General features: G+C 39.0%; 1 protein-coding gene across 4 annotated transcripts in view; it reads right to left on the bottom strand.

Annotated features, from left to right (window-relative positions):
• RIF1 (replication timing regulatory factor 1) overlaps positions 1–3,209 on the bottom strand; it is a 69,408-nt gene extending 66,199 nt beyond the window's left edge. For 2 of the 4 annotated variants that reach the window (XM_042994433.1, XM_007078532.3), the window contains exons 1-3: positions 3,086–3,209; positions 2,594–2,707; positions 1,742–1,820 (exon numbers count right to left, since the gene is read on the bottom strand). In XM_042994433.1, coding sequence (XP_042850367.1) covers positions 1,742–1,820; positions 2,594–2,697 — 183 coding nt within the window. In that variant the 5' untranslated portion in view covers positions 2,698–2,707; positions 3,086–3,209. Of the gene's footprint in view, positions 1–1,741; positions 1,821–2,593; positions 2,708–2,870; positions 3,061–3,085 lie in introns of those variants that run through there. The other 2 variants (XM_042994435.1, XM_042994434.1) reach the window with 2 other exon arrangements.
• Between the last annotated feature and the right edge of the window lie 10,529 nt (positions 3,210–13,738).

Below are 13,738 nucleotides of genomic sequence, written 5' to 3'. Positions count from 1 at the left end.
AACTCAGGTCATGTTCTCCAGGTTCAGGTTCGGGAGTTCGAGCCCTGTGTCAAGCTCTGTACTGACAGCTTGGAGCCTGCTTCTGATTCTGTCTCCCTCTCTCTGCCCCTCCCCCCCTTCATGCTTTGTCTCTCTCTCTCAAAAATAAATAAACATTAAAAAAAAATGTTGTGGGTTCCTAGACTTGATACTAACAGTATTCTAAATACAGAAACATGTTGTATTTCAACCAGCCTGGTTCTTGTTCTAAAGGAGTTCAATTATCCTTGCGGTGCTTAATAATTCACCCAGAAAGCTTTTGTTGATTGTCAAGCTTCTGTTGATTTTACTATTAACCACCCACATGCTTCCAAATAATTATTCATCAGGCATTTAAGTTACAAATTCTATTAACAGTGCATGCCACTGAGTTCCTGATCTTGCATGTTCTCAAACACCAAATTTATAAAAATGCATGTTTTCATTGCATCCAATATACTGCTGGAATGTGAAAAATGGTAAGGAAAAAAAATGAGACAATACGATTAACGTTGTTTAATAATACTATTAACAAGCCTTGAACTACTACACAAAAAAGCTCCTGCTTACATGAACAAAAAGCACTGAGGACTGTAAGAGGTACACTTAAGGATAAGGAGTACCTTAAATGCCTCAACATTTAGGCAGAAATCATGCTAAAATGTACACTAAATATGAAAGAATACTTTTTTTTAAAGCACAAAACACAGTCATAAAAATAAGAACTCTGGAGATTCAGTTCAACCTTTTCATTCTAAAAAGCAAGGAATTTAGAAGTTGGGTGTTAGGGGCAGTCACAATGCCACTGTATACTCAAGTGAGGATAACAACAGAAGTCCTCAGTCTGATGTTAAACACCTCCCGAAAAATAAGCAAAAAAGATAACAATAACAGTTTTTTAACCAGGCAAGAGTGGCAAAAACTGATGGTGAATGAAGGCTTTAAAAAAACAAAACAAAGACAAAATTACAGAAATCGTTTACTTAGAAGTACACTCCTATCAAAAGGCAGAAAACATGAAATAATCTCTGATAATTGCTTTTAAATTAAAAGCACAGGTTTTAGATTATGTAGCCATAGGCAACATTAGGCAAGTTAAACCAATTTCTTCTACAAAGTGGGGATTAAAGAGTACCCTCATAGGGACATAGAGGATTAAGTGGCAGAATACATGTAAACTAATTTTAAAAGTACTTGATACATATCAAGTACTCAAAATAATCCTGCTTTTGTTTCATTTCAAAATTTTTTTGAATTTATTCATTCTGAGAGAGCAGGGAGAAGCAGAGAGAGAGAGGAGAGGGAGAATCCCAAGCAGGCTCCGAGCTGTTAGCTGGGAGCCCAACTCGAACTCAGGAACCATGAGATCATGACCAGAGCCAAAATCAAGAATCAGAGGCTTCACTGACTGAGCCACCCAGGCGCCTCTCATTTCAAAGCTCTTTTGAGTGGGGCACCTGGGTGACTCAGTCAGTTGAGCATCTGACTTTGGCTCAGGTCATGATCTCACGGTTGGCGGGTTGCAGCCCTGTACTGAGTTCAGAGCCTGGAGCCTACTTAGGATTCTGTGTCTCCCTCGCCGTCTCTCCCTCTCCCCCGCTCACACTGTCACTGGCTCTCTGAAAAAATAAATATTATAAAAAACAACAACAAAGTTCTTATGAGTTAGCTGGTAAAATCTTTTTCCCACAAGGTAAAAACTATTCAATAAACAGAGACATACTTTTAAAACTCTGAATAGCCGAGAAAGTTTTCTCTCAATTTCCATAATGACTTCTTTTCCATCTTCTCCAGTCATTCGACTTAAAAGCAGAAAGAACACAAGGTTATGCAAATGGCACACAAAAGAAATTATAATCATTCCCTAAAATACTCACTTGTATACTCTTTTCTACAATTTGTTAGAATTCTACCAATTTGGTCCAGTGCTTAAAATACTTAATACCTGTATATACAATTTATCATGTAATAATGTCCAAAATTAACGCAGAAAAAAACCCTAAGAATGACTTTTGCATCCAAAGTGTACACATTTGGACAGTATCACTATGTGAAAAGGAAACATGAAAACCTAGCTCCAATTACCAATTTACTAGAAATTTACTGTGCCTTTATAGTTTTGTGCCAATTGTTACAATTGTTAGCATTTCCAAATAACTACAGATAATTCAGCAAAATATGATTTGCAACGAAAAAAATACTGCAAGGCATTTGCAATTAAAAATGAAACCCAGGTTACTGCTCCCTATTAAAAAAGCAATTCTGGGTTGCCACGTTGTCCCAAATACATGGGCAACTTACACTGAAAACCATCCCGCCAGCACACCCACTTCTAACGCAACTTAAAAAAAAAAAAAAAAAATGCTTCGCCTGCGAGACGCACGTGCAGGCTTCCTCATTCCAAACACACGCCCTGAGCGCTGCAGCAACACCGGGGACGTCACTTAGCACGCAACACCACCCCCCACCTTGCCCACGACCCCGGCCTCCTCATAGCAGGCAGACTTCTAGAATACACAAACTGTTTTGCGTGCCCCACCGCAACTATCTCCTCCCCAACCCCAGCGGGCCTTACCTGGTCAGAGTCAGGTAAGCGTCGGTCTGCTCTCCAAGGGGGGCGGAAGGGTCTTCCAAAGTCTCCAACAGCGGCGCCAGGGGGCTTGCACCCGGGGCCGTCATGTCGGCCACCCTGAGGCACGAACCGGAAAAGGAGAAAATCCAGTGACCGACAGAAACAGCCCCGCAGTGGCTCGGTCGGAGTCCGGGCCCCAGAGCCGAGCGCCCGACCCCAGCTTCACTGCACCACTGCGTCTACATGCCTGGCCCCTGGCCCCCAAATCCAAGACTCTAACCTCCTCCTGAGCCTCGCAACACGCAGCCGGGTCCACGCTGCGCTCCGGCCCAGGCCCGCTCCCGCCACCACTTTCCCGGGCAGCTTTCAACAGTGGGAGGAGACCCGCGGGGGGGCGGGAGAAGCCCGGGGAGCAAGGCACCTAGCCGCGAGGGGGCGGAGGGTGAGCCTCACTAAGGGTTCCTCGCGGCCTAGCACCGTGACCCAGATATTTACCCCACGTATGAAGATCAGGACTGCGTCCTCTCCGCCGCTAACCCGCGGCACCCGGACGAAGCCGGAACTCGACTTTCCCGGCTCGGGCTGTTTACTCTCGCGTGCGGCTCGCTCCCGCCTAGGCCAAGATGGCAGCGGGGGCGGGCCCACGAGCGCGCGGGAGCAGGGCAGGCCTGACGGGAGAGCCTCGAGCCAATCCAACAGGCAGCGGCGCGCCTAAATCATCGATCGCCTCCCTGTTCTGTCGGCTGCTTAGTCTCTCCCATCAGGGCATCTTGCAGGTGGGGGTGTTTGGGCCTAAATTTAAACGGCGAGGGACTTGAAATTCAAAATGTGAGTGAGTCGCCGAAGTTCATCAGACTAAACTTAGTGGGCCTTCAGACTCTTTTCAAACTCCAAGCCCCGTGCTTCTTGACATATTAGCAACAGATCATATAGTAAGAGGAGATGGGACCATATTGTAATGTTTAAGACTAGGAGCTGTATCGGGGCGCCTGGGTGGCTCAGTCGGTTAAGCGTCGGACTTCGGCTCAGGTCATGATCTCACGGTCCGTGAGTTCGAGCCCCATGTCAGGCTCTGTGCTGACAGCTCAGATCCTGGAGCCTGCTTGGGATTCTGTGTCTCCCTCTCTCTCTCTGACCCTCCCCCGTTCATGCTCTGTCTCAAAAATAAATAAACATTAAAAAAAAAAAATTAAAAAGACTAGGAGCTGTATCTAGATTGTTGTATATTCAAAACCTAGCTCTGTATTTTTAGCAAATTAAACAACCTTTCTATGCCTCAATTTCCTTCTCCAGAATATAGCAATGATGTTTGTAACTACTTCAGGTGAAAGTGAAGTGATGAAAGGTAGGAGAAGCCTAGGGTTTCCAAATTTTAAGTGTACATAACAATGGCCTGGGGATATTCATGATTAAAGTGCAGATTTCTGGGCCCCACCTTTAGACATTGTGATTCTGTAGATTTAGGTAGCTCCCGAGGATCTGCATTCCTTTATTTAGGCCCCAGGTGTCGAAGGGTGGGAGGTTGGCCAGGACTTCGCACTTGGAGAAAGGACTGGAAACCTTTGACGAACAATTAATATGCTGCTCCCCTTATCTTAGGCCTCTGAGCACTGTCGATATCACGCAGGATTGTATCAACTTCAACCCAGGCATCTAAGGCCCAACAGCAAGTGGTTCGTCCACTTCAGCTTAACAGGTTTCATATCCCCTACCCCAAAAGTCTCCTCTTACCCTGAGCACAGCTATCAGCTCCAGAGGTCAGGACTGCCTTTTTGCCCTTCTCTGTTCCTAGCCAAGTGTCTGCCAAACTAAGTGCTCAATACAGAGCATGTTTCTTAAGCAAAAAAAAAAAAAAAAAAAATGAAAGAAGAAAGGGAAGGAGACGTAAACAGATCTTGTGAGCCAAACTACAGAAATTGAGGGCTTAAAAAATTGTAAAGACTTGTGTCTGGGTGAAATGTAGAGACACTGTAGAAGAAATGGTAGAGAAAGGTTTTCAGTGCAGCCTGGTAATGAGTTCTATAACCTTCAGAGGGGAATTTGTTCCTCATTTTCTGGGCTTTGGCAAGACAACACAGATACTGAAGAAAGTAAAGCGATTATTAGACAATAAATGAAATGCGTGGTTAGGTTCACAACATTAAGATTTCAGTATAGTAGAGTTGTTGTGTTGGAAAGTGAGAGAGGACTTGAAACCAATTTTTTTAATGTGACTATGAGATGAGATTAGTGAAAAGAACATTGAGTTTGCCTTAAGACAAATACCTCCGCCCAATCCTTTTATGCCTTCCTCTGCTTTATTCTTCCAGCACTTATCACTACCTGATATTGTATCATATGTCTATTTTTTTATTGTCTATCTCTCCCCATGAGAATGTAAATTCCTTGAGTATAGGGACCACAAAGAAGAGGTTGGGGTGGTCATGTTGGTCGTACCTCTTTCAAATGCATAGTCCTTTGATCTTAGTAAAATGTTTGGTAGCATTTTATCGTTGTCACTGCCAGTGACTGAAATCCTTCAGTGGTTCCCATCAATCATAGGATAAATTTCAGGGGGTGCCTGGGTGGCTCAGTCAGTTAAGTATCTGACTTCAACTTGGGTCATGATCTCAAGTTGGTGAGTTTGGGTCCCATGTCGGGCTCTGTGCTGACAGCTCAGAACCTGGAGCCTGCTTCAGATTCTGTGTCTCCCTCTCTCTCTGCCCCTCCCCTGCTCCTGCACACATGCGCATGCTCTCTCTTGCTCTCTCTCTCTCTCTCTCTCTCTCTCTCCTAAAAATAAATAAACATTAAAAGATTTTTTAAAAAAAACTATAGGATAAATTTCAAAACATGGAGGCCTATGATGATTGGGCCACTGCTAACACTTCATATCCAGCCTTACCTCCGCTTCAGCCAAGTTCGAAACAAGTCTGCAGGGTCTCTATTCTGTCTTTGAAGATCTGTGTTGTTCCTTGTGTTTAGACCATTAATTCCCTTTTTCAAGCGTAATAAACAAGGGTGTATTAAAATCACAACTTTTTATTAAATCCTTCCCTTATCTACTCTTCCCCCGAGGAAAAGTAAATGCTTGCACCTCCATGCTGACATAGCTCTTTATTCAGAGATCTGTTGAAATAAGTATCTTGGTAATTTATTATTGTTTATATATGTCTGCCTTATATGTCTGCAGTGGCAGAGTTGAGGGTTGGTCTGAGGACAATTGTTCTAGCCTAATCTCAATCAGTGCCCCTCCCTCTTTTTTGGTATTTTCTCAGACCTCAGCTAAAGTGCTAAGAGATTACAGAGTCATTAAGACAAATCCCCTTCCCCACCCATACCCCTCTCTCCACACCCTTCCAAATGAGATTACTATCCCCGAGCTTCTCTTATAGAAATTCTAAAACTACCACCATGAATCTTGTCTTGCTAGGCAATAAGTTCGTAGTACCTGGCACCCAATAAGTACATTCTGAATTAATTTTTTTTATTAAAAAAAAAATTCTTTTTAATGTTTTTATTTATTTTTGAGACAGAGAGAGACAGATCATAAGCAAGGGAGGGGCAGAGAGAGGGGGAGACACAGAATACGAAGCAGGCTCCAGGCTCCGAGCTGTCAGCACAGAGCCCGACACGGGGCTCGAACTCACCGACTGTGAGATCATGACCTGAGCTGAAGTCGGAGGCTTAACCAACTGAGCCACCCAGGCGCCCCATTCTGAATTAATTTTTTATGTATTAATTCATCCGTCTTTTCATTTAATCATTTAACTAATATACAATTTCTATCTTCTTTGCTTATTCAAATCCTGCATCTCTTTTTGTCCTCAGAAGATCATGAAAAGCCTTGCACCTTGCACCTTGCACAATCCAATATTGCTTCTAACTTCACAATTTCTGTCTTTAACCACATCATTACTCAGCAGATATCAACCCTATAATCGTAGGTCTCTCAATGACTCCTTTTTCCTACTTGCCCCCAGTAGTCCTTATGATTCTTTCTATCTAATAATTCTTAGACCTGTCCACCTAATATCTACCTAGGGTCTCAATTTATGACCTTAACGTAATCATTTCAAGATTATAGCATGCTTTTCAACTGCTTTTTATTGAGTGCTAGGTGTTGCCTGGACAGTATCTCTTTTATTCTTCCCAGTGGTTTTAAGACAAAAAAGTACTTTGCTTGAATTTACAAATAAGCAATGTGAAGCTTACCTAGTAAAATAGAGAACTTTAATGTAGTCATAGTAACTCTAGAGCTAACCTACTTAAGTTACATTCATTCATCAATATTTAATGAGATCTCCCCTGCATAAACCACTGTGGTGGTGTGGTTTTCATACTAGATTTATTCTTGAACATGGTAAGAATTCAATATAAAGAGTCCTATGGATGCTCACTATTTACAGGACCCCTATAGTAATTCATTTAGTGAAGTTTCCATCTGTAATCCAAATTACTAGAGTTAATGCAGTGGGCCAGCTTTGGAACAAAATAGATTCAAATACTGGTGCTGCCACTGTGTGACTTGAGATCTTCCAGAAAGATGCTTAACTTCACCATGTCTTCAACAATAAAATGAGAAGAAAAATACCAACATCAAAGTTCAGTAAATGGTAACTATTGTTGCCCAGTGTCTAGCATAAATGCTAGCACATAGTATTTAATAAGTGCTTATTACACGAATACATGAATATACTAATTAAAATTTTTGCAAATTTTTTTCTGAAATGTATTCATTAGTTTAATTTTCATCATTTAAAAATTGTGGACTTGGGGTGCCTGGATGACTCAGTCCGATGAGCATCTAACTCTTGATTTAGGCTCAGGTCATGATCGCGAATTCAAGCCATGTGTTGGGCTCTGTGCTGACAGTGTGGAGCCTACTTGGGATTCTCTCTCTCTCTGCCACTTCCCTGCTTGTGCTCTCTCTTTCAAAATAAATAAAATAAATAAACTTTAAAAAATAATAATAAATAAAAATAAAAATTGTGGAGTATAAGAGTTCTGGGAGACATTTGAAATGTTACCCACCATGGTAACTATTTTACAGAATTTATTTAAAGAAAGCTCCACTTTGAGGTTTTTTAAGTTCCGTGTTTTCAATCGATCCCCTGATGGACTTTGCAACAAGTAACACATGAAGAAAAAAAAGGTTTTTAAAGATTATTTTATCCCATCAGCTAGTTCATATACAGTAAATATACACAGCTAATAATGCCTAGTGACCTGTGACTAGCCTGAAATCTGTTACCCTTGCATTCAGACCTATCCCACAATGTTATCAAATCGTAATAACCAAGAGGTTCTAAGCTTTAATCTTCCCACTGAGCTGGGCAAAGAGTTTCTACTATTTATGACCAAACCAACTCTTTTTTAGATGAGAAAATTGAGCCCCTTTGAGTTCAAATGAAGAGAGGCAACATAGTATAAGGGCTAAACCTGGAGTCCAGTTGATAAGGTTTGAATCTTTGCTGTGTGGCATTGTCAAGTTACTCAACCTCTTGTACCTCAATTTCTTTATCTGTAAAATGGGACTAATTGCACTTACCTCATAGGTATCTGAGGTATAGGTAAGTTCATAGACAGAAATTGCCCAACAATGACTGGGTACATGTTATAAATATTCAGAAAATGTTAGCCAGAGATTCATTAGTTTCTCAGATTCAAGTAAGACAACATTTATAAAACCACAAATGCTTCCAAAAAGAAAACCCCAAAACCCAAACCCTATTTTCATTTAAAGTGGTTTCCTAGTCCATATTAAAATAATGTGACTATAGCCGTCAGCAATAACTTAATGTTGTATATCTTGAAGTGTGATTCCAGAATCAGTGCATCAAAATCCCCAGGGAGCTTCTTTATATGCAAATATCTGGACCATACCTCTCAGAGCTACTGAACCAGAAGTTCCAGGACAAGCCCCATAATCTGCATTTTTAATATGTACCCCAAATGATTCTTTTTAGCATCAAATCTGAGATTCCTACTGTGTACAATGCACAAATTTTCTTTAACTTTTATAGCAGAAATCCTTTGCCTATGTCTCAAAACATTCATGGAGAAAAACAAAAGTCTTTTATAAGCTCAAGAACTACAAAAATAATTGAAACTGACAGCTTTGAGGAGCCAAAAGGGAAAGTGACTCATTGTTATGCTTCAGGCCTTTCTGGACAAAGAACATAATTACAAATTTAGAAAATTAATCCATTTTTAATTCATCACCAGGAGTAGTCATGGCAGGATTAAAGATTCTATTTTTCTTGATCACTGGGTTAAGGAAATTTTTCTTAAACTGTCTAGTCTATTAAATTAATATAACTGACAATTTTAAATCCCCTAAGTGTAGTATGGATAAAACAGAATTTTTATTTGTAAGCTTTGTTGTCTGCTCTCATATGATACTAGTGGAAATACAAATTGGTACAACCTCCAGGAAGGACAATTTGTGGTATTTATCAAAATTTTAAGTTCTCAAAGTTGTTTTTTTTATAAAAAAATTTTTTTTTAACGTTTATTTATTTTTGAGACAGAGAGAGACAGAGCATGAACGGAGGAGGGTCACAGAGAGAGGGAGACACAGAATCTGAAGCAGGCTTCAGGCCCTGAGCTGTCAGCACACAGCCCGACACAGGGCTTGAACTCACAGACCGCGAGATCATGACCTGAGCCGAAGTCCGATGCTTAACCGACTGAGCCACCCAGGTGCCCCAAGTTCTCAAAGTTTTGATGCAGAAATTCCACTTCTAAATGATTACCCCACAAGTGTATTCACTCATGTGTAAAATAAACTATGAAGACTTTTGTTCATTGCAGAGTTGTTTGTAAAAAAAAAAAAAAAAAATTTTAGACAAAACCAATGCTAAATAGATTATGGCACATCCATACCATAAAATACTATGCAACTCTCTATGTGCTAATATATAGTGCTTTCCAAAATATATTTGATGGAAAGAAAGTTTCGCTAAAAGGAACCAGACCTTCTTAGATAAATAGCTAATTCTAGGACTGGGGCTGAAAAATGTATAAGAGCCTGGAACATCTTTTTGTGTCAGAAAACAAACAAGTGCTTAAAAAGTTAGGAAACATGTTAAAAGACTCCAGAGACAGCTTGAAGGGCTCCCATGACTGAATCTGGAATGATAGACTATAAACTATTAAATAAAAAAAGAATCTATGAGCCCCTAGTGATACTAAAATATATAAATAAATAAATGCAAAAATAAATAAATTTATATATATTAGAGAAGGAATAAATAATAAATATATATATACATGCATATGTATATGTATATATGTGTGTGTGTGTGTGTGTGTGTGTTTATGTATGTATATATATATCAGAGAAGGAATGGCAGAGTTAGGAAATCACCATTTTGCAACCATGATTGTAATAATTGATTTGGGCAATAATCATCAGTAGGTACTAAAACCATTTAACAATGCAGCACCTGAGTGGCTCATTTGGTTAAGCATCCAACTTCAGGTCAGGTCATGATCTCACAGTTTGTGGGTGCGAGCCCTGCATTCGGCTCTGTGCTGACAGCTCAGAGCCTGGAGCCTGCTTCAGATTCTGTGTCTCTTTCTCTCTTTGCCCCTCCCCTGCTCCTGCTCTGTCTCTTTGAAAAGTAAACGTTAAAAAATAAAATAAAACCACTGAGCAAAAGTCTGATGGGGAACAATCTCAAAATATCTCCCCTTAAGATACTTATCAAGTAAGAAGAAACAAATGGTAACTTTACAGTGGAGACACCTGTGAAAACCATCAAAACTGGTACAGACTGATATGGTATGCCTGTTAAAAATTCATAACCTGAATCTATCCATGAGGAAAAAATCGGAAAAACCGTAACGAAACATATTCTATAAAAATAAACCAAAACTGGGACGCTTGGGTGGCTCAGTCGGTTAAGTGTCTGACTTCTGCTTAGATCATGATTTCATGGTTCGGAGTTTGAGCCCCACATCAGGCTCTGTGCTGTCAGCTCGGAGCCTGAAGCCTGTTTCAGATTCTGTGTCTTTCTCTCTCTGCCCCTACCCTGCTCATGCTCTGTCTTTCTCTCTTAAAAATAAAATAAGCAAAAAAAAACCCCCAAAAATAAATAAATAAATAAATAAATAAAAAATAAAATAAGCATTGGGGCACCTGGGTGGCTCAGTCGGTAAAGCGGCCAACTTTAGCTCAGGTCATGATCTTGCGGTCTGTGAGTTCGAGCCCCGCATCGGGCTCTGTGCTGACAGCTCAGAGCCTGGAACCTGTTTCAGATTCTGTGTCTCCCTCTCTCTCTGACCCTCCCCTGTTCATGCTTTGTCTCTCTCTGTCTCAAAAATAAACAAATGTTTTTAAAAAATTAAATAAATAAATAAATAAAATAAGCATTAAAAAATTAAAAAAAAAATAGTGAACCCGTTGTATGTTAACATAAACATTATATATAATGATAAATAACAAGGTTTTATGAAAAAAATAGAAACCTGGAATGTTTTACTTTTTTGTAGGACTAAATAGAAGACAGCCGAGTTCTCATAAAGGCTTATGCCTTTAATTTATTGTGCTATGTTGCTTTTTTGAAGAATAGGAAGAAAACCCATCCTGGAACAAGTATGTAGTTAGAAGAGAGAGCAGTATTTTAATATCTTTTACAGACAATTGTGGATATTCTTCTTTGATGTAACACTGGAACTTGACAAATAATAGTTTCTTAAAGATTAATTGCGGTGGGGGCTTCTGGGTGGCTCAGTTGGTTAAAGTATTTGACTCCAGAGCTTAGCTCAGGGTGTGAGTTCAGGCCCCATGTTGGGCCCCATGTTGGACCTTGCATTGGGCCCCACATTGGGTGTGAAGACTAATTTAAAAAAAAAGATTAATTGCAATATGGAATCTGAAATCATATTAATGAACTTTTTATAGGCTGTTACATTAAAATACATTGGTCTGTCTTGAATTTTGAATCAGTCTTTTGCTCATGCATGATTTTGTATCAGTATGCATTGGTCATTTGAAAAGTATTAAGTCATTGAGTTATATGGCTGTTCCAAATCTTGATCAATTTCATTATACATTACCAAACATCACATTTGTTAATACCACTCCCAGTATCATCAGAAAGTTCTTTCTATTGGTATATATTTAGTAGTCGAATTTCTGTATGTGAGAACATTTAACTTTATAACTTTATAACTTTATATAACTTTATATGGCAACTCATTTTCTAAAGTGGTGTTCCCAGTTTATAATCCCACAAGGCAATTTTATAAAAAATCTCATTGATCCACATTTTTTCTAATACTTGATAGTTTTAATTTGAACCAATCACACTGTGTAAAATATCTCACTGTAGTCTTGATCTGCACTTTTCTGATTATGAATTTGAGCAACTCTTTATATTTAGTCTCTTATGTGAAGTAGATGGCATGCCTTTCATTTATTCTTTTTTCTAACAGTTTTATTGAGATAATTCACATTCTGTACAATTTACCCATTTGAAGTGTACATTTAAGTGGTTTTCAGTATATTCATAGGAGTTGTACAACCATCACTGAAATCCATTTTAGATAATTTTCATCACCTCAAACAAAAAATCTTTGTACTTTTTAACTGTCACCTCCTTCTCCACCTAATACCACTCCATCCCATCCCCAAGTAACCACTAATCTACTTTCTGTCTCTATAGACGTGCCTGTTCTGGACATTTTATATAAATGGAATCATAATATGTGACCTCTTGTGACTGGCTTCTGGTACTTAGCATTTTGTTTTCTAGGTTTACCCATGTTAGAATATGTATCAGTACTTCATTCTTTCTAATTGCTAAATAATATTCCATTGAATGGTTATACCACTTTTTGTTTATCCATTTATAAGTTGGTGGATATTTGAAGTTAAATTAAAATCCTGGTCCAAAGCCAAATTAGGGGTTATAATTAAAGAACTCCCTAATCTTCAGAGATATACAAAATTTTACTATGGAATCCAGAATGCTTTATAGATACTTATTATTCTGGACTATAGATCTGTCCCAACTATAACTTAAAGGGGAAAATGTCTAAAATCAGTAAGGCATGAAAGAGTTGATTTTAAAAATGTAGCTGTGAAAAACTTTCAAATAAAACAACAACAAAATACACCACATGCACATGTGCACTTTCTTTCTCTCTCTCAAAAAATTAAAAATAAAATAAAATAACAACAATAAAAAAAAAAAAAATGAAGTGACTAGCTGGCTAAGTTGGTTGAGCACCCGACTCTTGATTTTGGCTCAGGTCGTGGTCTTGAGGTTCGTGGGTTCAAGCCTTGTGTCAGGCTTTGTGCTGACAGCATGTGGAGCCTGCTTGGAATTCTCTCTCTCCTCTCTCTCTAACCTCCCCAACTTATGCTTATACATGCACTTTCTCCCTTTCTCTCTCAAAATAAATAAATAAATTTGAAAAAAAAAATACACTATGTAAAGCAATTATAGAAGCCTTTCCTTTAAAGATAGACTAGATAAAGATTTAAAAAGTTAAGTAAAAATACAAAATATACTTCAAGAAACTTTCAAACAGTACTCTATTTTAGATTCAGTATCTGAAGTGAAAGGAGGCTTGTCTTCTATTTTTATAAGTGGGCTTACACCTAAATTAGAGGACTTAATAAAAAATAAATTAATTTGAATGTGTGAGCTTGCCAGTTTAGAAAATAATCTGTGGCTCAATATTTTGAGATAGCTTTAAAAACAAGCTATAGGGGCCCCTGGGTGACTCAGTCAGTTGAGCATCCAACTTTTGATTTTGGCTCAGGTCATGATCTCACAGTTCCTGGGATCAAGCCCTGAGTCACTCTCCTCTCTCTTTCTCTCAAAAATAAATAAATAAACATTAAAAACAAAAAGATAGAAATCAATACATCTATGGCTCTCAAGGTGAAATAACCCAAAACGTCTCTGTTTTCTAAGATGTGGGAGCCTATACACAAGAATATTTATAAATATAATGAGCAGAAGGGCCATTAAACAAATTACATACCACACTGGTGTGAAAACAGGACAACTGTCCACAAATCTGTCCAGTGATACAGGTAGCTGCAAGGTACACAAGAGCACTCAACAATCCCCAGTCCTTTTTCCAATTCCCAAGGGGAAAAAAACTGCTTTCCTGTTTATCACTCTATCTAACATTAGTCTCACCTCT

Source organism: Panthera tigris, chromosome C1 (assembly GCF_018350195.1).
Source record: "Panthera tigris isolate Pti1 chromosome C1, P.tigris_Pti1_mat1.1, whole genome shotgun sequence".
NCBI lineage: Eukaryota > Metazoa > Chordata > Mammalia > Carnivora > Felidae > Panthera > Panthera tigris.
The sequence above is the reverse complement of the archived record's forward strand: the minus strand, read 5'-3'. Positions and strand labels throughout refer to the sequence as shown.